Source organism: Fukomys damarensis, unplaced genomic scaffold (genome assembly GCF_012274545.1).
Source record: "Fukomys damarensis isolate Sample0158 unplaced genomic scaffold, DMR_v1.0_HiC HiC_scaffold_37, whole genome shotgun sequence".
Lineage (NCBI taxonomy): Eukaryota > Metazoa > Chordata > Mammalia > Rodentia > Bathyergidae > Fukomys > Fukomys damarensis.
This window is the reverse complement of record NW_022900949.1, coordinates 51,570,803-51,593,821: the sequence shown is the minus strand read 5'-3', so window position 1 is coordinate 51,593,821 and position 23,019 is coordinate 51,570,803. Positions and strand designations below refer to the sequence as shown.

Genomic DNA, 23,019 nt, shown 5'->3' with positions numbered 1-23,019 from the left:
GCTTTAAGCCATCCCTATCAGATCTGCTGTTATCAATTTTTAAAAAAATTATAAATAAAAGTACTACAATTATTAGCAGTATTTAAATGAAAACACATAATTGATTTAACAATTTTATTGAGGTATAATGGGCATATAAGCTGTACACACTTCATACAGAATCTAGTAAGTTCAGACATATAATGAAATAATCACCACCAACACTTTAAATGCCCGTTATTCCAAAAGTTTTCTTAATGCCTTTGCTAATCCTTCCTATTTTCACCCATCCTTAGGCAACATTTTAATCTGCTTTCCATCACAGTAGTTTATTTTGTACTTCATAGGATTTAATATATTTGTTTTGTTTTGGCTGGGCATTTTTTCAGAATAATTATTTCGAGAGTTTTACAAGTTGCATTAGTTCATTTTTTATTACTGTGTAGTGTCCTGTTGTATGGATATATCATAACTTATTCCTTCACCTGTTGATGGAAATTCGGGCTTCCAATTTTGTCTACTATATAATTGCAATCTACAAATACTCATATAAACATAGATGTCTAAGACTATTTTATGTATTTTGTCTGGTTTGGGTTTTTTAATTTACTTTTTATTTTATTTGTACATTATTTGTTACAAGCAGAGGGGTAAATTCGGTGTCTGTTACTCCATCCTGGCTAGAAATAGAAGTTTAGAAGTATGTTGGGAGTAGGGTGGGGCAGTAGTTTGAGACAGGGTATCACTATGAAGGACAGCCTGGCCTGGAACTCTGTCCCCCTGCCTGAGCCTCCTGAGTGCTGGGGTTACAGGCATGCACAACCATGTCCCCCTCTAGAATTACAATTTGAAGTCTAAAAAGATGTAGTTTCTTGGATTGTTTTTGCAACTTAACATTTTAAAATTTATTTTGGTGCCAGAGATTGAACCTAGAACTTTGCACTTGTTAGGCATATATAGTTTAATGGTAGAGCATGTGCTTGTTATGGCTTGTATCTCGATATCTCCAGAAAGCTTCATGTCCTCATAGGTGGAACTTTTTGGAGGTGGCTGGATCTAGGGTGTGTGAATGTGGACTAAGAATGTGTGATAACTAAATCAGTCCACTGATTGGTTTAGCATAGATCTGGGTGTGGGTTATACCCTGGGTAGGCTTGTGCCCTGGGTAGAATATAAAGAGAAAAATAGACTTGGTGCCTTCTGCCTACCTGGCCGTGGACTGTTTTTCTTCTGCCATGCCACCTCACCTGGGAGCCAGCTGATGATGGACTGAAACTTCTACAGACTAAATAAGCCTTTCCTCCTCTAGCTTTGTGTTTCCAGTATTCTAAGCAAAGAGGAAAGTAACTTAAGACATTGCCCAGCGCAGTTTTTGTTTTTCTAATTGTATTGCCTTGTGGTTAGAGAACATTGTATAGTCTTTTTGGTATTGAGTCTTTAAAATTTGTTGAGACTTTGTGGCTTTAGATGAATTTTTATACATGTTCCATATAGTCTTAAGTCGATTCTCAATATACATTGTGTTAGTGTTATTTAAATCTGTATTTATACCAGTTTTTCATGCTTGATTTGTTAGTTTCTAGGAGATAAAATATAAAATTTCAGAATTTTTAATTTTGAGCCTAATTTTCTAAATACGTAGAAATTCATAGTTGACATATTTTCCTAATATCCCTTGCCATACATAGGTCATCACTGACTGAAACCTCCAAAACTGTGAGACAAATGAACTTTTAGTTATGAGGTGATTATTTCAGGTATTTGTTACAGTAGTTAATATGCTTGTCTATATTTTTTGAATGATCAAGACATGCTTGCCAATGTATTTTACAGGTATTTTTGTATCTCTTGTGCCATTTCTGCCTTAATAGTTTATTTTTTACAAGTTCCCATTCCTGGCAGCTGTCTGCTACAGTGGTCTGTGTGCCCAGGATGCAAGTAGCAACCCCAAGGGCCAGTGTTATAGTTAACTCAGGTTTTCAGAGGATTCCAGGTTCTAAATGTTTTCTAGTTTTCAGGGGTTTGTGTTTCAGGTTGATGGTAAGTGACTTCAGACTCTGTGCTCCTCTAGGGCAGTTTAGCTGATTGTTTCCACCTCTTGCTGCCAACCTGTTCTTGACCTCATTGTCAGGCAAGGTGTTTTCTGTTGAGACAAAACTTTGCCTCCTGTCTGGTGTGTACTAAAATTGTCTTTCTCTTCAACACTTTAACTCCTCATCTGATTTCTGACCAAAAGAAGAAAACCAGAATAGCTTGCAGAAGAATTAGGAACTACCTGTTACTTTGTTTGGGGAGAGCTCCCCTAGAGAGTTTTGTTTGTCTGCCACCTTGATCAATCGTTATTTTAGGATTGCTAGTGTTTAGGATGGAATATATGATAAATTCCCTGATACTTCTTTGATACTCTACCATTTTCAAGGCACTTGTTTTGGTTGTTTTCTTTGGTACCAGGGAATTGAACTCAGGACCTTGTGCTTGTAAGATGGGCGTGGCCCCTTCAAGGCACTTTTCTATTTAGAGAGCAATTACAATGTTGGCATGAAGTATATGGGATAAGCATAATCTGCCATAGTTTATTACGAGAATTTATTGTTGAGAATAGAAGTCTGAGCAGAAACATTTTATTATGCATCTTGCATATACTTAGCACAGGCTTGGGTGGCAAGGCTGAAAACAATTCAGGTAGTATAGAGTTCAACTTGACGTATAAACTGAAATGTTCAGTACCAGACATACATAACACAGCATGTAACCTTAGTTGATACGTAGTAAACATTTTTTACAATTTGCTGTTATATAAAGACAGAATTGTTAAAATGGAAAATGCTCCAGAGAAGGTGGGAATAGGCCATTTCGTTGTGGTCTGGCTTAGTGAAGGTGATGAACAAAGCAGAAGAAACCTGAGACCAGATTGTCTTAAGCAGATTAAGGAGTGTGCTTTGATTTTTACAGAAAATTTATAAGCGAGAGTAACATGATAAAAATGTTTAAAATGTTGGCAATGGTGGGGACAAACAACTTACGACTGGAGTGTTGTCATAAGGTAAGAGGAGATGATGTGACCTTTAGAAGTAGTTAATAAGAACAGAGAGGGGGCAACAAGACCATTTGGTCTTTCAAGTTTGAAATGCATAAGAGGCACTTTTCATATTCACTTTACTTATTTGGCTTTTTTTTTTTCTTTTTCTGGTACTGGGGATCGAATTCAGGTCCTAGCGCTTGCAAGGCAGGCGGGCAGAACCACTGAGCTAAATCCCCAGCTACTTATTTGTCTTTTAACCTTAAGTAACCTTAGGTGAAGCAGCTATCTCCTGGCAAAGTGGAATAGAATCCTCAAGCTTTTAATGATACTCTTCTGCAGTTTCCAAAGCTCTGCTGTAAGTTCAGATCACACCTGGGTTTGGAACTTGGCTTGCACTGTCCTATGGTAGGGGCCCCAGCATGTGGAGTTATTTCCAGAGTATTTAAGTATAACATGGTTGCCATTAGGAAAGGGGATCTTAGCTCCAAATCAGATGCAGAAGTGAATCTCTAACCATAGAAACGTCACAGGTGGCAGCCCCAACAGCTCTGGCCGTACTAGCTGTTGGCAGTTTGGGGCTGGGTCAGTATTTCCACATAAGTGCCCTCCCTTCATTAGTAGTTGCCAAGGAATAACTGTTAGCTACTCCAGGAACAGGACTCTCTTGACCCTTATATCAAGTGTGGGACACTTTCTGGTGTATACGTTCAAGCAAGTCCTAAATCAAATGTGTATAATTATCTACCAAAAGTAAAAAACCACTACTGAAGTTCTGATGACTTATTAGATATAAATACCCCACTTGAACAAATTAACCAAGATGAAGTAGTTCTTTATATAACTCTGCCTCTAATACTAGTCATAGTTATTTATACAATATATTTATATATATTCAGGTGACTTATTTAAATAACAATATACATATGTACACATTATAACATATTGGTGATAATAGTACTCATCAGCTTCTGGGCTGTCCATCTGGAGTCAGCTCATACCTGTAAGACAGTGGGGTTTACACTTGTGTTAGAAGGTCAGTGTGTTGTAGCTATAACAGGATAAGATGTCTGGGCCTCTGGAGCCTGCAGACCCATCTCTTGAGTTGGCCAGGCAAAGTTAAGGCTAGAATTTACAGAAGTCACATGGATGAGATCTGCAGGTGGCAGTGGGCAAACTATGTGACATGCGTATTGTATGAATTGTTTTTTCTAAACTAAAATCTCAGTATTCGGGTTATTTCAGTGTTGGTACTTTGCAACAAATAAGTGGGTTTTGGGTTGCACTTTGGGCATTTATCGCTAAAAGATTTGCCATCACTGCCATAAGGTATTAATCTGTCTCCTTTCTTAAATATTACTGAAAGGGAATAACTTTGGAGAGAAAATGTGGGATATCTAAATAGCAGGTTAACAGTGATAAAATAAGGAAGCACTCTTACCATTGTGAAAAGCCTTTAATCAAATCTTCTTTTGATAAATCAATCAGTACCTAAGGATCACAAATAATTCCCATATAAAACACTGCATTAAACAGAAGCACATTGGGATAAACTGAGTTGATCGTAAAGTAAGTATCCCCTTAGGTTTCAGATTTTAAGAGATTTTAAGCAGGGTTTTTTTCTTTTGGCTCCACATTGGAGCCTCTCTACAGGGACAGTGCAGGCATTGTCCTGAAAAAAGGCAAGGTGATCTTCAGAGTTCTAGTTGAGGTTTTGTTTTATTTTGTTTTTTTCTTTTTGAGTTTTTAAATGTTATAAAAAGAAAACTTGCCTTATCTGTAAAAACAGGGACAATACTGTCTACCTCCTAGAAGTGGGTGCTTTAAAGAGGTGAGTATAAGGTGAATATTAAAATATAACAGCTACAAAGTACTGCACAAATATTTGTTGGGTGGGTCTCTCCTGAGCATATTCCTGGGAGTTAATACCCTGGCAGGTGTTCAAAAACTTGTGGAATGCTGAATTTGGATTCTTGAATTAAAATAGGTTGTCATATTGATTTATGTCTGTATTCTTTAAAGAATATGAAAAATCCCAGTGAGGTTTATGAAGACAGTTCTACTAATGATTTTGTCAGAATTTCTGCAAGGATGTGTTCCACCACCAGGACACCAATAGTCTTGTATACTTACTTTTCCTAACTCCTTCCTTCTGTGTGAGCCAAGTGGCCTACTATTTTTGACTGCAACATCTAGTGACCTCTTCTTCACTTCTTCCATGGGAACAAAAAATTCAAATCTTTAAGAAGCAAAAAATTCAGGAAATGAGATTTACATATTTCAGTCATTTTGGTGGAAAATTTGAAGTGTTTCATCTAGTTCCCCACTAAAACAGGAGCATCTGGAATAGTACTGACTCATAATTAATCGATTGAGTACCTCAGTGCATAGAGTATGGCTAATTGCTGCCCTAGAAGTGTAAAGAGGCCTTTCTGAGAAGTGCCTCTCCAAAAATAGCTGCCTCCTGTGGAGTAAGGCAGAGGAATCTTTATCAGGTATTCTTGAGGGACCCCTGGAACCTTTATATATAGGTTTAAGGTGGGGATGGCCAAGTCTGTCTTCTAGATAATCCCCAGCTTATGATGCTGTTCTAAATTTGAAAGAAGAAATAGATTGTCTTAAAAGTGCAATGTTAAACCTGTACCGTCTGCCCCTACATAGCATTTTGACACCTTTATGTGTCAGAGCTGTCTGGGGCACAGTCTCTCATATGGCTCTACACTGTATGATGGTGCCAGCATTCAGTAATGATAAATTTTCTTCTCCATAGCCTTTCTTGATATTGACAAACTCAAACATGTTAGTTCTTAGATATGGTCAAAAGGAATCATTTACAACCCGTTAAAAATAAGTATTGACCAGAGTAAAAACCAAAATTAGGAAGGGTACCATCTTCCTAAACTGGCTAAAATAGATTTTCTTAGGATTCTGAAGTAGAAGGACGTAATGGTGAAGTCCTGGCTTCAGCACCTTGAGGATTATCAAGACTGTTTTATTTTACTGTGATTGGAATCTGCCAAGCAGTTTTCTTCCTAAGGACATGGGTAAGCAAGCCTCTGTGAAGGAGAAAGGATTTGTTTCACCTGCCATCTCCATTATGTTGCAGGAGGGCCAAAGCTTCGAGCCTTGGAAGAAATTTTAGATCCTTAGGTTCCATTAAAACATCCCCCAGAAAAATTTTAATTAAATTCAAATCCTATTACCGCCAAAATATTTAAAGAGAATGAGTATAGAACATTCCATAATCAGGAACACTTTAGTCTCAGTGGGCAGTTAAACGTGGGTAGCCTTTCTGATAAACTGGCCTGGCATTCCTTTTCTCCCACCAAAAAGTATATAGAGGCTTCCTGAAGTCAGACTGTGTTAATCCTGTACAGCCCTGGCCTCCTCCAGCATCTGGCAGTTTACCAGGCGCAGACCCTTGAGGGAGACGCACAGCCCACTTACGTCTCATCAAACAGGGGTTCCAGGGTCTTGCGCTTCACTGAGGTCTTCTTACGACTTGCCCACCTCCTTTCTGGCAACAAGTAGACACGAACATAGGGGTCAGCTCCACTGCTGGTACACGGTGTCAAGTTTCTGATTTGTAGGGGGGAAAAAAAGGCCCCTGGATTTCAAACACTGAAAATAGTCATTTGGGAGAAAGCTAAACCATTTGCCTTTAGATGGGCTTCAGAATAAACATCTTTTGTGATCTACATGACCAAACTCTGAAAGTCTCCAGAATTTAGAGGACAAAATATCAGGTGCATAACTTTGAAAATATGCAGTTTTGTGGTTTGAAGTAGAATAAGTACTTTCCATCTAAGTTAGGAATTTCTCCTTGGGAAAATCTATTGGCTGTCAGCCAACCTGTGATTGTGTCTGAACACAGCCTTTGGCTCTGGAGCCCATCAACACCATGAGTGAATAAGCACCCAAGTGTGCCTGTTGCCTCTCACAGCATGCAGCCTTCAAGTTTCATTTCTTCCCAATGTGTTACTACTTTGAGTCTACCACATGCCCTTGCCATTGCTCCACATGCCCCAACCTTGATTTATGGTCCCCTGATGCTTCTAAAGAACCTTCCTGTCCCAGAATCCCTTTACCTGCAGCCATTGACCAGCACTCTGAGGCATCGCCACAGACACACATAGCGCACCGTGAGCTGGATCTCGCCAAGGCCCCGCTGCCTGCAATTGCCAACTCTGTGAAGAAAGAGCTTGTCACGTCTCTTGTCATAGCAGGTGTTAACTCTCCTCAAGACCAAAGTATGTCCTACTTCAGGAACGGAGCCATATGGGGGTCACAATTCTAGGTTCCTTTCCGGTGGAAGTTGGTTCCATCCAGTATCAGATATAGTTACCCTACTCTGCAGTAGGAAGAACACAACACTGGAGTGGATCAACCTTTGTATCACAGTTCCTTGTAGGGCTTTGTGTTAATTTGACTTTTATGATACTAAGGTCTCTTTTAGAGTTATGGTGAAGACTGAATTAAATCAGATAAAATCTTCTGTCCATAGTAAACAATAAATACGCCGGGTATGGTGGCGCACACTTGTAATCCCAGCACTCGGGAGGCTGAGGCAGAAAGATCGCTTGAGTTCAAGACCAGCCTGGGCTACATAGTGAGTTCCAAGTCAGACTCAACTACATAGTGAGGCACTGTCTCAAAAAACAAAACAATAAATAGCAGCCCTTTGTTACATAATTCTGTATCTTAAGCTTTTCACATTATACTTCAGTACTTTAGAACTCAGGAAATGTGTCTGCTAGAAGGGACATTAACTGAAGCCCAACATCTACTTTATAGTCAGTATTTAGCATGAGCCATAACCAGATTAGCTTTCTCCCTTGTCCTGTGTTCTGCCACACATTGCTGCCTCTCGTGAATATACAGTATTCTATGGAAAAGCAGAACTTGAACAGGTATTTAAGTTCATCTCTACTTCTACATCCAAGAAATAGTTTTCATGCAGGTGACAACAGAAAAGATTAAGCAGAGAGGTGCATACTCAGTGTTGAAGGTGATATCTGTCAGGTCAAAGCATGAAGAGGCCAGGGAGTTAAGTGAGGTCATGCTGGGACCCAGGCCCTTGGGCGGCCATGCAAATTGGGAAGCAGGGCGTTTCATGGGTCTGGGTGACTTGATGGGTCCTGGAGAATGGGGGCCTGGGACAGTCAGGAAGATGGTGGTTGAGCTCCTCTTCTTTCCCATGGGCTCACAGAACCCATTGGCACTGTCTTTGCCTTTGGGCTCTAGGCTTGTCTCTCGGGGTACAGGGTTGCTGGAAGCACTGGTAGTGGTTAGGGTACTCTTGGAGGCATCCATGGCATAAGCAGCAGGGTCTGGAGGACACAGCAAGTCTGCAGGGCCTTCTCCCTGGGGTGGGGCGTTGGGACCATGGTTGGTAACCACCTTCTTTATGAACAGAGGACCTTTCTTTAGAGCTTCAGGTCCTGTGTATGGGCTCCCCAGCTCTCGTTCCTCCACTTGCAGAAACTAGAAGCAAACAACAGGGTAGTTTATGGACTGGGCCCACCACTTCTACAACCCCAGCCATTGTGTTTTTTTCTTTCCCTTTTCTTCTCAGTCGTCAATCACCAGGACCCTTCCTAGGGAATTTCATTTACAGAACTATAGTAATCCAAGTATTCTAAAAGAGCTTTTATACCAAAATAAAATGAATCTTTTTAAATGCACATATTCATAAGAAAGCCATATTCATAAGAAAACAAGCATAATTCTTTTTAAAAATAGAAAACTGAAAAAATAAAATTTAAAATTTAAGCTATTCTGAGATTTGCAGTGAGGTCCATGAAAGTGAGATTCCTGAAAAAGTGCTGAGGAAGTAAATGGGAAACAGAAGGTGAGGTCAAGAGACATGGCAGACATGAGACGGTCCGGTATAGAAGCTCCAAACTAAGGGGTTAGAAAATGGGCGAAGGCAGTATTGGAAGAGATGAGTGGCAGGACACGAAAGCTGATGAAAACTGTTTAGAGCTTAGTGCTGGGACAGTTAACCTTCTCCATACCCCGAGCTTCACTCGCCCTGCCACCCAGGGGATATGAGAGATTTACCCGCAGTACCAGCCTCATGGAAATGAGGCTGTCCAGGCCTGAATGGTCCAGCTGAAAGCGCTGCTCCAGGGTAAGGTCGGCACAGGGGAGGATTTGGCACAGGGGGAACTCCAGCACTCCCAGAGCACACTCCTGGTCATCATCCAGCACCTGGGCAGTGGGCCAGTCACAAACAAGAAGATGGCTAAGCCTACCTGTACCACCACTGCCTTCTGGGCTTACTTCAGTACGTATTTGGCAAGTGGTTCGCTTCTGGAAACTGGTATGAGGCTAGGCCAGACCTGGTCTCTGCCTGCAGTCAGGAAGAGAATGACTCAGGACAGAGGTGATTATGGTTCTTCTGAGGCCTTAGGAACCAGCAAGCTCTGCTGCTTCATGAGGAGACATCCAGGCCAGACTCGGGATCCCAAAGGATCCCAGCTCCACCAGTTGTCAGTCATGAGATGGTGAGCAAATAAATGATTTACCATCTGTTTGCTTATGTATAAAAGGAGCTGATCTCTTCCAGCAGATTTTTAGATGATTCAATGAAAAAAATGTAAACAAGTATACCATTATTAGTGTCCTGCATAGACACCAACGTAGGCCACTCTGAGTGCTGTGTAACAACTGCAGAGACCCTTTTCAGGGAGAGCCAAGGTACTTGTAGGGGTTTGTCTTCCCAAAGCCTCCTACGCAGTGACCTTGGGCACCAATGGCAGTGACCTTATGGGGCCTCAATGTCCTCTCCCATGTACCAGAGGCTAAATACTGCTGGAACTTGCTCAAGGCTCAGAAGCCCTCCTAGCTTAGAAATCTCTTCTCCCAAAAGCGCAGGTTCAAACCTTCAGATGGAGCTGCTCAGCTGCAACGTTGTTCACAAAAAAGGAGAACACCTGGCTCCACACAGGGTCCTTGCTGTGGGGACACGTCTAGGAATAGAAGGGGGAGGTCATTTAAGGTCAAGTTGGGCAGAGCTGGATGCTGGCATGCTTTGCTATCTGGCCACCAATGGGAACCTTACCTGCCCTGGGATCAGACCCACAATACTCCAGCCAGGGGACACAAGGTAGGGCAGCCACACTCAAAGGCAAGGAGGGCCTTGCCAGAAGTTTTACTGAGGGCTGAAAATTGTACGGTGTTGAGAGCTCAATTTGAGGGAGTGGGGCCAACAGGATGTCTGGTACTGGGCTGAGGGCTTCGTGGTGTGGTGGAAAAGACGGGCTCTAAAACCATACCCAAGCTTGAACCCTAATCTGTTGCTCTGTAGCACTGCTCTTGGGCAAGTCAATTAGTATCTCTGATCCTCAGAGCTTGGATGATAAAATTTTGTGAAGTTCTTGGGAGGTCTAAAGTTCCTACTAGGTGTTCAGTATGAATTAATTTCCTTCCCTTTTGCCCAGTTCCTTCCCCAGGCCCGCACACCAAGCTCTTACCTTACTCGTATATGTCTTCCTGCCTACAGATAGCTTGACATAGGAAGAAGGGTCTCTGCTGACCTTATTCTGTGAAGCAGGAAAACCCACAATATTGAAGATGGTGCCATCAGGATCTGCTAGAGTTCCTGTCTCTGCCCCAAACCCCACCCAAGCATCAGTGGGCCTTGGAGCAGACAGCTGCTTCCCTTTGAGGAGGCTGCCTGTGCTCCAGGCCTCCTAGGCCACAATTATGCAAGCCACTAGTACAAGGCTGACTCCTAGAGAGGTTCGAGTCAGAGACAGACAGGATACCTAAGCCAGAGCTTGGCTGGGAACAGGCTTTCTTTCCCTGAGGCTATGGAAATAAGCAGGGTAGAGTCAAGTACCCAGTTTCTTCACCCAGGCACTTAATCTTTTGGGGTTTTTGTTTGTTTTGGTACTGAGGATTGAACTCAGGTCCTTGTGCTTGTGAGGCAGGTGGCGGAACCACTGAGCTAAATCCCTGCTCTCCACCCTTTTTAAGAAGACAAGCTTATTTTATTTTTAATTTTATTTTGGTACCGGGGATCAAACTTGGGGCCTTGCACTTCCAAGGCAGGTGGCAGAACCACTGAGCTAAATCCCCGACCTGGGTAATCATCTGAGTTTGAAAGTTAGCAATAAAAACTGACTGTAGCCACCAGGATAATGAATGGGAAGGAGCCGCCAAGCCCAGTGCTTGGCACACAGGAAACACAATGAAGGGCACCAACACCTCCTGTTATCCCATATTACTTTCCAGGAAAGGTAGGACTTGCCCCCTGAGTTTTTGGACCATTCATGCTTACCTTGGCAAACCTGGAGAGTTTTTTGGCTCGATATTCACCATTCAAGTAGTCAAAAGGATTTCTCTGCAGCGTAAGAAGGATCGGGGTTAAACACCTTGGAAATTTGAAATGATAGGTACTAGGGAGGGTGTGTGTGACACTCTGAACATGTCACCACTCACCGGCAGGTTGCAGGCATTTTCCAGGAAGACCACAAGGATGGCAGTAGAAAGGCCACCATGGTCCTGAAAAGTGACACAGGCTCTTAGTGAGTGTCCCTGGCATCAGGAGAAAGATTGGTTTTAGAGAAGCCAACTCGTGGCAGAAGGAAGCCAGCCCTCACAGTCAAGACTAGCCATAGCTCTCTTACTACCTACACTTGTGTTGCGGCTAAGAAAATAACCACAGCATGACAGATTCAAGTCAGACACAAGGGTACATCCCTTGTGAGCTGGGATGACATGCATGGACACAAGAACTCTAAGGACCTCTTCCTTCCTGAAGATGCCTGAGATGCTTGGAGGCTGTTGCTGAGGTAGTTCACGGGCTGCCCTGGGTGAAGAAAGGGGGCTGAGTGACATATTCTCTGGGAGATGAGCAAGAAGTGGAGAGCTTTGTCTCTTTCCCTTCTACCTGTATACACCCTGAAACGTTCCCCTTTTCTGCTAGGGAGCCAATGACACTCACCTCTGTCAGCGCCTCCTGATCAGTGAGCAGTGAAAGCCACTCCAGCCGCAGATGCAGCCGTCCGCTGATTGTGTCATTCAGGACAAACCACTGGGGTGGAGGCAGGAGAGAAAAAGCTCAAACGGAGATGCTACCAAGCCTTTTGGGCCACTCATTCCTGGGACCTGGCGAGCCTTAACAGGGACTCTGAGGAAAGTGTGAGCCAACCCAGACAGGGTGCAGCCTGGACTCAGGAGGACTGGCAGAGGTGGCTGTAGGAGGGCAGAAGTACTACACTTTGGGTGTAAAACAAAGGCCCAGCCTGGCCTCCCCTGCGATGTGACTGCCCCCCGCTGGGCACCTTATTCTGTGGGCTTCTTCCAACCTGGGCTCTGGGGGGATCCCTGGAGCCATCTGTGCCTCACTCGGCTCTTGTCCCTGAGGATGGGCGTGTGTGTGGCCCAGCAAAGAGGGCCCATTTCATAGGAGTAGCTGGGCTGAAGCACCCTGCTAGAGTTACTCGCAGAAAGGGGGCTACACCAAGAACCCTCGGGGACAGGGGTGTGGGCACCAGCTCTACCTCATCCACCACTCTATTCGTCATGACATCCCCGAGACAGATCTGCAGGCTGGAAGACACAAGGAGAGGGATTCAGCACAAATCAAAGGCAGTAATCCACAGAGGGCCTGCAGACCCACCCTGGAATCTATTTTCAGGTATGAGTGGGGCCATTAAGTCAGTGTACCTTAACACATCCCAAGAAACCAATGGAAGACCAATTGTAGCTGAGGTGAAGAATCAGCTAACAACCATCAAGGCTGCTCCACTGGGCACGTGTTCACCAGGAGAGGGGATGGCTATCAGGCCCAGACAGGATGAGCAGAGGCTGCTATACACATGCCTCTGGATCTCTCAGCAGCAGTGCTGCAAAACTGCTCATGTACCGCAGGAATTTAGCGTCCCAGTCTTGTGCCCTCTGAATGCCAGTGGCACTACCTCCTGCAGTCATTTTAGCATCTAAAATGCCCCCTCTGATTTGAAGGGTTAAGTACAGATACCATGCACGTGAGAGAGGAGGTCACTCCCACATCACAGCATCCCTAGGATCATCCTGAGCCAAAACACATCAGGAGGTCCTGACAGGAGAATGTCATTTCCGTGTAAAAGCACGTAAGTAGTGGGTATGTAGATCTAGCACCGCCTGCACTGAGGGGAGGGTGCTAACAGCACAATTTGTAGCTGCCATGCTCTTTCTGTTCATAGACACAGGTGAAAATGCACTCTTAGGGCCTCTCCTAGAAAGATGAGTGCAACTACACCCCACTTACTAACACATCCCAGATGGCCGCCCAGCCATACACATAGATTCCACTAGTTTTGAAAGCTGCAGAATTCTCTGTCTTTTGGCAATGGCAAAGGTATTCAAACATTCAGCCAGGGCCCTCTGCAACCGGCCATTCATGTCTCTGCAGTGAGGAGGGGGTTTGTTTTGCTACCACAGATTCTACAATTAGTATTTTAAGTACTCATACTCTTAATTTATAGAATCCTGAAAGTGGGACTGTTTTAGATAGGTAAATTTGAGGTTATACTATCAGCCTCACTCCAGCCACTCCAATCCTTCTGTATCTTTGAGGGCCAGGGTTCCTTGGGCTTGGGCACCTGGCCATCCACACTAACCTCTCTCACTGCTCCAAGAGTAGTCTGGGGAAAAAGCAAAGCACAGGCTTCAGGGTCCTCTCTGTTACCCCCAAGAACCTATGTCAGGGCTGGGGACTTGAGACATCTGGGCAGGACTGTGGAACGGTGGGACAGTCATTTCCACAGTCAGCATGTCTGAGCGACCAGAAAGACTGCAGGTCATTCAGCAGTGGTAACATAATCAGCAGTGTTCCAGCCCAGACACCCCAGGCCAGCCCCACCCCTCCTCACCTGCCCAGGAAGTCATCCCTGTCAGTATCCTCATCATACAGGTCCACCTCCAAGTCCTGACCAGGTACTTCATACACCATGAACTGGAAAGAAAGACAAATGTCTTGATGTGCAGGTCACAGCTGATGGATCAGACATGACCCAGAAGGAGCCAAATGCCAGCTTGGTACCCTGGCAAGTTTCTGGCTGTCTCAGTCCCCGGGAGCCCCACCTGTAAGACGAGCAGTTTCTCACCCCTGCAGGCTCCCAGGGAAGATTAGAGGCAACAAGTGCACACCCATGGCAGGTGTTCAGGGCACAGTGGCTCTTGCCCGCTCTGCATCAGGCTTAAATCTTCCAGTGCACTCGCCCATCACATTTCTGGGCCTCAGCATGGGACACCAGGAAACAGCTGCCTTTATCACCCCTCCATTCACTGCCTCAGCCCCCACAACAGAGCATGTGGATGGTGTGTTGGGAGGGGAGGGTGGGAGTCTGCAACTAGGAGGTGGCTCTGAACATGGAACTGAGGGGTCTTCTGGGTTCTGCTCTTCAAGTAGGATCATGGCTGAATGTAAGGAAGAACTGCAGGTCCTGGTGTTTGAGGCCGAAAGGGATAAGGCAGAACTGCCCGAGGGACTCTTTCTTTGATCTAAAAACTTCCAAAAGAGATGACTCAAGGGGAAAGAAGGTACTGACTGAAAGCTGCACATACGGGCTGCCCTGGGGGGTTGTGTGGCCCACCTCCGAAGCCGGGTGATAGGGAAGTAGGGACTGCACGGACCTGCCTCCTGTCCCCAGGGCTCCCTCCCATGGCCTGCGATTCCCTGTGGTACCCGTGTTTCTCTCGACTGCCCAGTGAGACCCTGGGTGAAGGCTGAGGAGACTCACCTCAAACACTTCATTCCAGGTGGGGTTTAGATTCTTGTAGATGGTCCTGCTCCGGAAATGCTGCAAGCCGATGCTCACCTTGGCGTAGGGGTCTGACTTGCATCCCAGTCCCAGGAAGCTGTCCTTCTGGGCCAGCTTCTCAGCCTCCAACAAGTGAATTCTGATCACTCCCTGGAAAATGCCCCAGCCCAAGGGCTCACACCTGCTCCCTTTGGCCAGCCCTCGGGGACCAGGGCTCTCTCCACATCAGAGTACTCTGGCCAAGCCCCTGGCCACCCAGCATGTCCACCCACCTCCACACTGCTGTCCCACACCATACAGTGGTACCTTGGGTCACAAACATAATTTGTTCTACGATTTTGAAGAAGATGGCCATGTCTGTGGTGGTGAGGGAAAGATGGCTGCAGTCATGTTTGTCAGCGGATGCAGAGTTTGCAAATGAAAATAAAATTTTGCCAAACACTTCTATTTGTGAACCAAACTATTTGCAAATAAAACTATTCATGAACCTAAGTACCACTGTGTTCACCTACAGTTGTCTGCCCCTCCTGTGCCAACAGCCCTGTCACACAAGTGACTGAGTAACCGGCAGGTAGACACGAGTTCTAGCATGACCTCTTCTCCATACCTGGTGTACCATCTTGGCTCTGCCTGCTGGCTGGCACCAAGTGTCACCCCACCACACGCTGTGCTGTGCTACCCTTCCCTCATTCACATAGGTGGTTGTTAAAGAAAGGAAAAACTGTAACTGTTAAGAACAGCCTATAAGGATTCGGACAATAACAGCTGTTACCAGTTGTTTCTTTTAAATACCAGTAAATATACATGCATTTTTCTTCTGACCCACAAAACCACTTGTGAAAATATATCCTAAAGGCAAAATGGCAAAAATATTAAAAAAAACATATTCACAGGCTAACAGTGACACTGTAATAGCAGAGGACCAGACACAACTAACTGCCCATTGACAGGGACCCCGGTGAATTGGCATCTGTCCACTTCCATAGGGGTGGGGCTGGTTATAACATTCTACCATCTATCAAAGAAATAGGACTGCATATAAGCACATATGTGTACCTATGGACACATTCGAAAAAGTGAAAAATAATGGAAGGATAAACCATTCCAGGAGAAAGGTGAGGATTGGGTAGGAGAAACGAGCTCGGGACTAGGGATGTAGCTCAGTGGCACCTGCCTGGTAAGTGCAAGGTCCTGAGTTCAATCTCTGGTAGCAAAAAAAAAAAGTCAAAGTAAAAGTCAAGCTCCTTAAAATATTATTCGGTTTTTATATTTATGTAATTATGTAAAATAGAATTATTTTACATTAACTATAAAAGGAAATCAAGGTAAAAACTAAACCCTAAAAATAGAATGAAACAAATTATTTGTGGCCAGTTGTCACAAACACAGCAATTACGCCAAGTGAGTTTAAATCGAAGTAATTTGAAAGTACATCCCATGTGGGACCCACCCTAAGGACAGAATGTTTTTGGTAATTATGGCATGGGTGATGATGCTTGTATTGTTATTCTGGGACTGTTGTGCCATAGTGAGGGTTAAAGCTGATGTGCCGTTGTGGGAAGGCAGAGAGGATATCTGTGCTGCCTTCCCTGCCAGCCTCCCAGGCCCTGGCTCTGCAGGAGTGAATCAGGCTGAGTGTGAGCAGAAGACGATGCCTCATACCTGACGCAAAAGGCAAAAATGGGCACTTTCCCCTGCCCTGGGCCCTGACTCCCAGGCCCTCAGGCTGTCCCTGGGGGCTCGGCACGCACAATGTACCAGTCTGAGTACCAAGAGTCCCTGTGGGCAGACCCCAAGGTGCTTGCAGCTACCAGACAGACAGAGGTGAGAGGACCGCCCTGAAGAGAGAAGGCAGCACCTTGTGTTTGCTGGACACGGCTGCCCACAGTCTCCAACACAAGCAGCATGGGGGGACCAGGGGCACTGGAAAGATTGTGTCTGGGCCTGGCCCTCCCTAGATGGTGGCTTCAGGCAAGTCATTCAACCTCCTAGACTGTCTCCATGCAGTGAAATGGGGATGCATTCACAGGGATGCATTTCAGGATGCCTCTCCCAGCTGTCCCTCCGCACTGTGCCCGGTGCTCTGCAGCAGGCACTGAATACTCACGCAGGGCAGAGGGAAGCGCAGGTTGGTCAAATCCAGACCCTTCTTCACAGGCACAGTCACGCGGTTGGGCAGCACCAGGTGGGCAGCGATGAGGTCCTCCAGCAGGCTATCTGACACCTCGCTGGGACACCAAGCATGACCAGCTGTGAAGGGGTGACACTAATTCCCCCATGCTATCTGCCCCCATCCGCCCCTGGCACTGGAACCAAGAGCCCAGCTTGGCAGGATTCCCACCAGAGGCAAGCCTCACCCCTTGCAGCCTGGATGGAGGTGGGAGGGGGTACACTGATCCATAGGCCCTGACATAGGCCCCAAGCAGCAGTGCCCTTGCTTACACTTCCTGAACCCCTCTGCCCCAGTCTGTTCTCTGAGGCAGCAGAGCACGGTGGCCAAGCACAGATGCTAGAGCAGCTCCTCCCCTCCTAGCTGTGCAGCCTTGGACAAGTCGCTCCCCTCTTTGGGCCTCTTTTCTTTCCTAGTCTCTGAAGTGAAGATAATAATGCCTGCCTCCTGGCACTGTTACACTAGGAGGAGGTGAGAACAGTGCCTCATCCACAGAAATGTTCCCTAGGAGTTGGCCACTGTGGTCCCTCTGAAGATCAGCTGGACAGGCACTGGGCTAAGAGGCTGCACAATCTATTAGTCTCCCACCCCAGCTCATATTCCAAATACGTGAAGGATTTTCTCTCCGTTGGGAGATCCCTGTTGGGAAACTGTCTTGGTGCCTGTCCCTCCTGCCCTCTTCCTCATGCTCAGAGCAGCCCTTGGCACTGACAGCAGGGCCCTGAGGGCCCCACACTTGACTCCTAGAAGTCCTAGCACTTACTTGATTCCAGGTGCATCCAGCAGGTTGGTCAGGCCTGTCCAGTTGATCTGCAGGTGCTACCAGGGGAAAGGGAGGCTGTGAGGCTGCAAAGAGCTGGGAGCCCAGGGCTGATATGCCTGCCACCACCTGCACAGAGAACCCTTACAGAGCATCAGGTAGCTGAGGATACCTCCCGGCTTGGCTCTCACCTCTAGGCTGTGGAGCACCCAGGCCTTAGCTCAGGATGGGACCTGGTGTTGGCCCTCCTGCTTCCTGCCAGGACCATGGCAGGAGGGGGACAGCCCAGAAGGGCACAGGCTGGCCTAGCTCTGAGTTTTCCTCAGCAACACTTTAGCCCACTCATGAATCCCTCTGAACTTGGCTTCCTCATGGGGAGAACTGAGTCTAACTTCTGGAGCTGGCTTGAGAATGAAATGAGGCGGAGAGGCCGCTGGTCTGGGTTCATTCGTGACGTATGAGGCTAAGTGAACAGTGCCTGCTCACAGGGAGCAGCAGGCCTGCCCCTGGCCCTGGGACTCACCGGCTTTTGAAGGAAGAACAGAGTCACAGCCCCCACAAAGGGCTTGTCCACCAACAAGGGCTCCAGGATGATCCGCAGGGTGCCCTGCAACTGGACAGTACAAGAATATGTGAGGAACCCAGGCTTCTTTCTTAATGTCTGCTGTGCTGAGCGAAGGTCATTTCTGCCTCATTGTATCCCACACCTTCCCTGTCAAGGCCACCCACCCCGACCCACCTGCTGTCACCACAGGGAGTGAACTCAATGCACAGTGTTTGCACACAGTTGGGGTCCCTCTTCCAGCCACAAAGGGCCATGAGCTGGCAAGCCCATTCAGCAGGGACCCTGAAGAGATTTCCAGCCCAACACAGCTCATTTCCACTTTTAGATCTACCTCAGTTGCTACACAAAGACTCCCCTGCACTCTAGAAACAGCCTTACCTCCCCCAGCAGCCAGTCTTGGGGACTTTGTGAACAGAGACAGACTAGGGCCCTGAGGCAAAGAAGGGGTTGATGAAGCCCAGCACCACCTCCTGGCCACCGGTCTACACTTCTTACACTGTCACCAGCCTCTGTTCAGTGTCATCACCACCTTTGCTGCCTTCTCCAGTGAAAGCCGGCTTCCCCGCTTCCCTGACCTGCCCCAGGGGCTGGGTTTTACCCACCTGGATGCCGTTCACACCAGCGTGTATCTTCTGCAGCTCCACACTGACCTCACAGTCCCCAATGTAGCTGACATGGCAAGGGAGAAAGAAGTAAGGAGGGAAAGATAGGCAGGGTCACCTGCTCAGACAGGGTAGGAAGCTTGCCCAGTATCACACACAGCCCTAGTCCTGGCTACTGGCTACCAAGCCTGAACTGTGTGTCAGCACGTGGCCACGCATTCCAGCCTTTTTAGACTCTGCTCAGACTCGGACCTATGAGGCAACCATCCAGGCTCTTGCGCCTGGGAATCTCTGGCACAGTCTGACCTGAGATCAGAAAGGCAGTGACTGGGGACAGCTGAAAAGGAGGGGCTCTTAGTAACTACATCTCTAGCACGGCTGCATCCCTGCTGAGTATCCAGGTGTCCACCCTGAGGATACAGGAGCAGCCCTCCTTGCTTAGGTCCAACCATCACCCCAGGGTGTTGTGGCGGGTGTTGAGGGGAGGCAAAAGTAACAAGGCCTCCGACTGCAAGAACAGAAGCCTGACTCCAGCTGGTGGCTCTTGTCATTTGCTAGGCACAGGAAGTCAGGATGGGTAAGGATCAGGAGACTGTCAAAGGTCTGAAGGAGAAGACTAAGGGGAGGGAGAAGGCCGCTCTCACACACCCGCAGGACATGGGCAGAGGAACCTGATGTCATGAATCACAGAAACCCTGAGCACCCCTTCAGTAGGGGCAGGCAGGATGGGAAGAGGGGGATCGTAGGCACTGCTGAGAGTCTGAGTGGGTCAGGTGACCTCCATGTTCCCTGCTATTCACACGTGGATCTGTGGCACAGCCTCACAAGAGCCAAGAGCACCTGGCTGCCTGTCGCCATCCCAACACAGAGGCCAGCCCCTGAGTGGGACAGGTGGCTCATGCTTTTCCAGTGTGTTCTCAATGCCAGCTAAGGACAACATTGGGTCAAGACAGGAAATAGGAGACATCAGAAAGGAACAGCAACACTGGACCTTGGGTGTAGCTCCTGTCTTTTCAGGCACAATTCCAATCACACCTCCAGGAGAACTTCTGGATGGAATCTTCTTCCTGACTCAAGCCCTTATGAAGCTCACTTGAAAGAGGTCCTCAAACACACTGAATTAACCATGCATGTATCTGGCTTCCTATCGTTTTCTTGAGGTGCCACAGAGCCCTGAACCTCACCGAGTCCCCTCCTCCTCTTGTTGCACTTCTCCCTCTAGCCACATCCTCTCTGCAGCAGCTAATCAGACACTCCAGGTGACCCAGCCTTGGCTTCCAAGAAAGCTCTGCTGCTGGAGCCTTGGAACCCACAGCTGCCATGGGGTAAGAGAAGCAAGGCTGGGCTGAGTGGTCAGACAGTGGTGGCTTCTCTGGGACCATCACTCCTCCATGCATCCTGACACTCCTCTCCCAGCGCCAGCCAGGATCTGGTGCCCCAGTCTGTAGGAAGTTGTGGTCCAGGGAGGAAATTCACACTCTAAACGACTCTGTCTTCATACCAGCTCTTCCAGAGCTGCCATTCCTCTGAGGTGCACACCTGGCTGGCCCCACCTGACCCAGGGGACAGAGGCTCACCATATCTGTAGGTCCAGGGTCACCTGTCGTGGGTTGCTTTTGTTAGTGTGTGCCTTGACTCCAGTCACCCTGGGACACTGGAAGAGATGAGGGGAGGGCCAGGTTAGCAGGTTCTCATGAAGGGAGGGCCCCAGCCCTCAGCCAGCACTGGGCTTGTCACCAACAATAAACATGACCGATACCCTCCAGGCTCAGGCACACACGGAAACTTATCCTCTGCCCCGAGCCGTCCCTTCCTTGAATATTACTCCTCCTTTCTTTCCCTTCCCACCACAGTCATCTATGGGGCACCTTATTGTGCAGCCTGGACTGAGGGGAAGGCAAGGAGAGAGGGGGACCATCCAGAGAAAAATAGGGTGGGGGTACAAGAAGGAGCAGACCATGTTATCCCAGGGGATCTGAGGACTTCCGGGACATTTCCCAACCTCGTCAGGATAGATTTACTGAAGGCTCCTGGAACAGGAAGCAATTATAGTAAGTCTGGCAGATGAATAGGACTTGGCCCCATAAGGCCAAGGGAAGAGGGCAGGGTCCCCAGCTGAAGGATCTGACCCTCAGGACTCAAGTGTCCCATGGCTGGAGCCTTAGTCCCTAGGTTATTTTCCGCGGTAACCATCCTGCTCTGCCCAGACTCTTCTTTTCCCATCAAGTGGTCTGGTTATCATTTATCAAAAATAAAAACCAAATTTTAAGCCAGGTATGGTGTCACATCCCTGCATTCCTAGCACTCTGGGAGGTGGCAGTAGGAGGCTCAAAAGTTTCAGCCCATCCTGGGCAATTTAACAGTTTGGCAGGACCCTGCCTGAAGATAAAAATATTTTAAAAGGGCTGGGGATATAGCTCAGTGCAGAGGCCCTGCATTTAATCATCAGTGTCACAATAATATTATTTCAATCTGGGCTAATGATATGCACACTGAAAAGGGAAGCAGGGGTGAAGTTCACTGATGTCTGCTATATAGTTTGAAATGCATTTTTTAAAAAGGATAGAAGCATGAATATATAGTAAATATATCAATAAGTTATCACACAATTCAGACAATAGGTATAAGACTTTGGATGAATAATTCAACTTTTTTGTATGTATGAAATTTTCTATAATAAAATTTTGGAGAAAAATTTAATCAGTCCTGCTAAAGGGAAGATTCCATTAACTTTCTGTTCACTCCGTAGAAACTGGTATTTACAAATGCATTGTCCCATGAAAAGGTTCTCAAGTATGGAGCCAAAATGCATTACAAGGGTATGTTAAACAGTTAATTTATATCATGTAGTTGCGTGCAGTCTGTAATATACATGGTATGCTAACTTTTATAAATGTGTAACTTTATTTTCTCATTATTTGGTTTTTTTTAATGTGTGTGTGATACTGGGACTTAAACCCACTAAGCTACATCCCCAGCCCTGTTTTTATTTTTTATTTTGAGGCAGAATTTCACCAAGATGCTAAGATGCCTGGGCTGGGTTTAAATTTGTGATCCTCCCAGCCTGTCTCCCAGAGTGCTGGAATTGCTGAGCCTCTTACTGACACCTCCCAGATGTGCCACCACACAGGGTTTTTTATATTTAATATTTATTTTTGTCCTAATTTTACATTTTTACTATTTACCTATTGGTACTGATGACTGAACCCAGACCCTTCATATTCAGCTATATCCCCAGACCTTTTGTTTCCTTTGAAAGGCGATCTCGATAAATTGACTGGGGCAACTCTCCCGCCTCAGCCTCCCAGAGTGTAATCCCATGGATTACCTTGTATATCCATGCCCACCTAATTTTATATTCTTTTTTTTTAAGAGAGTCCTCAGATTATGTGAGCTTCAGAAGGCTCTCCCTGGAAGACACTTGAGTAACCTGTGGGTGTATGGGGGTGCTCAGCCACCGTAAAAGCTCAGCCAGCCCCGAGACCCTCATTGGCAGGACAGATTCTAGGAATAGCCCCCTTCCTGGAAGCCCCTAGCACAGCGAGGAGGAGGGACAGCCACCTTTAAGCATCCACTCTATGCCCAGTAGGCTCATCCTGGCCCAGGCTCAGGCTCACAGCAGGGCAAGCGGCACAGGCTAGAATCTGCCCTCCACAATGCAGGGCAGTGCCCACACAGGCCACCCAGAGGCCAAGCCTGATTATGCCTCAAAACAACCTTCAGAAGTGGAGAAGTCAAATCATCCTTAATCATACATGATATGATGCTATATTTGAAGATCCTAAAAGACTACACTGAAAGAGTTTTAGAGCTGATAAACTTAGCAAAGTAGCAGGATACAAAAATCAACATCAAAAAAATCAAAAGCTTTTCTATACACGAAGAGTGAACTGAGAAAAAAATCAGAAAAAAAATTCCATTCACAATAATTAAAACAAACAAAAAACACCTAGGAATCAGTGTAGCCCGGGAAGTGAAAAAGACCTCTACAATAAAAAAAGAGCACTGGAGAAAGAAATGAAGATGGAAAGATCCCCATGTTCACAAATCCCAAGAACTAACATTGCCAGAATGGCCGTGTCACTGAAAGCCATCTACAGCTTCAATGCAATTCCTGTCAAAATTTCAATGACTTTCTTCACAGAATGAGAAAAAAACACGTACTAAA

General features: G+C 46.4%; 1 protein-coding gene across 4 annotated transcripts in view; it reads right to left on the bottom strand.

Moving 5' to 3' along the window:
- Positions 1 to 187: 187 nt before the first annotated feature.
- Positions 188 to 23,019, bottom strand: part of Esyt3 (extended synaptotagmin 3) — a 45,184-nt gene continuing 22,352 nt past the window's right edge. Inside the window, exons 4-23 of one of the 4 annotated variants that reach the window (XM_033759584.1) lie at positions 20,429 to 20,505; positions 18,852 to 18,918; positions 18,208 to 18,297; positions 17,688 to 17,743; positions 16,862 to 16,982; positions 14,734 to 14,904; positions 13,864 to 13,946; positions 12,511 to 12,559; positions 11,952 to 12,041; positions 11,447 to 11,542; positions 11,286 to 11,348; positions 10,477 to 10,545; positions 9,886 to 9,972; positions 9,062 to 9,211; positions 7,995 to 8,482; positions 7,087 to 7,185; positions 6,446 to 6,577; positions 5,132 to 5,237; positions 4,440 to 4,489; positions 188 to 3,999 (exon numbers count right to left, since the gene is read on the bottom strand). In XM_033759584.1, the coding sequence (XP_033615475.1) occupies positions 3,963 to 3,999; positions 4,440 to 4,489; positions 5,132 to 5,237; positions 6,446 to 6,577; positions 7,087 to 7,185; positions 7,995 to 8,482; positions 9,062 to 9,211; positions 9,886 to 9,972; positions 10,477 to 10,545; positions 11,286 to 11,348; positions 11,447 to 11,542; positions 11,952 to 12,041; positions 12,511 to 12,559; positions 13,864 to 13,946; positions 14,734 to 14,904; positions 16,862 to 16,982; positions 17,688 to 17,743; positions 18,208 to 18,297; positions 18,852 to 18,918; positions 20,429 to 20,505 (2,181 nt within the window). In that variant the 3' untranslated portion in view covers positions 188 to 3,962. Of the gene's footprint in view, positions 4,000 to 4,439; positions 4,490 to 5,131; positions 5,238 to 6,445; positions 6,578 to 7,086; positions 7,186 to 7,994; positions 8,483 to 9,061; positions 9,212 to 9,885; positions 9,973 to 10,476; positions 10,546 to 11,285; positions 11,349 to 11,446; positions 11,543 to 11,951; positions 12,042 to 12,510; positions 12,560 to 13,863; positions 13,947 to 14,733; positions 14,905 to 16,861; positions 16,983 to 17,687; positions 17,744 to 18,207; positions 18,298 to 18,851; positions 18,919 to 20,428; positions 20,506 to 23,019 lie in introns of those variants that run through there. The other 3 variants (XM_010625569.2, XM_033759585.1, XM_033759586.1) reach the window with 3 other exon arrangements.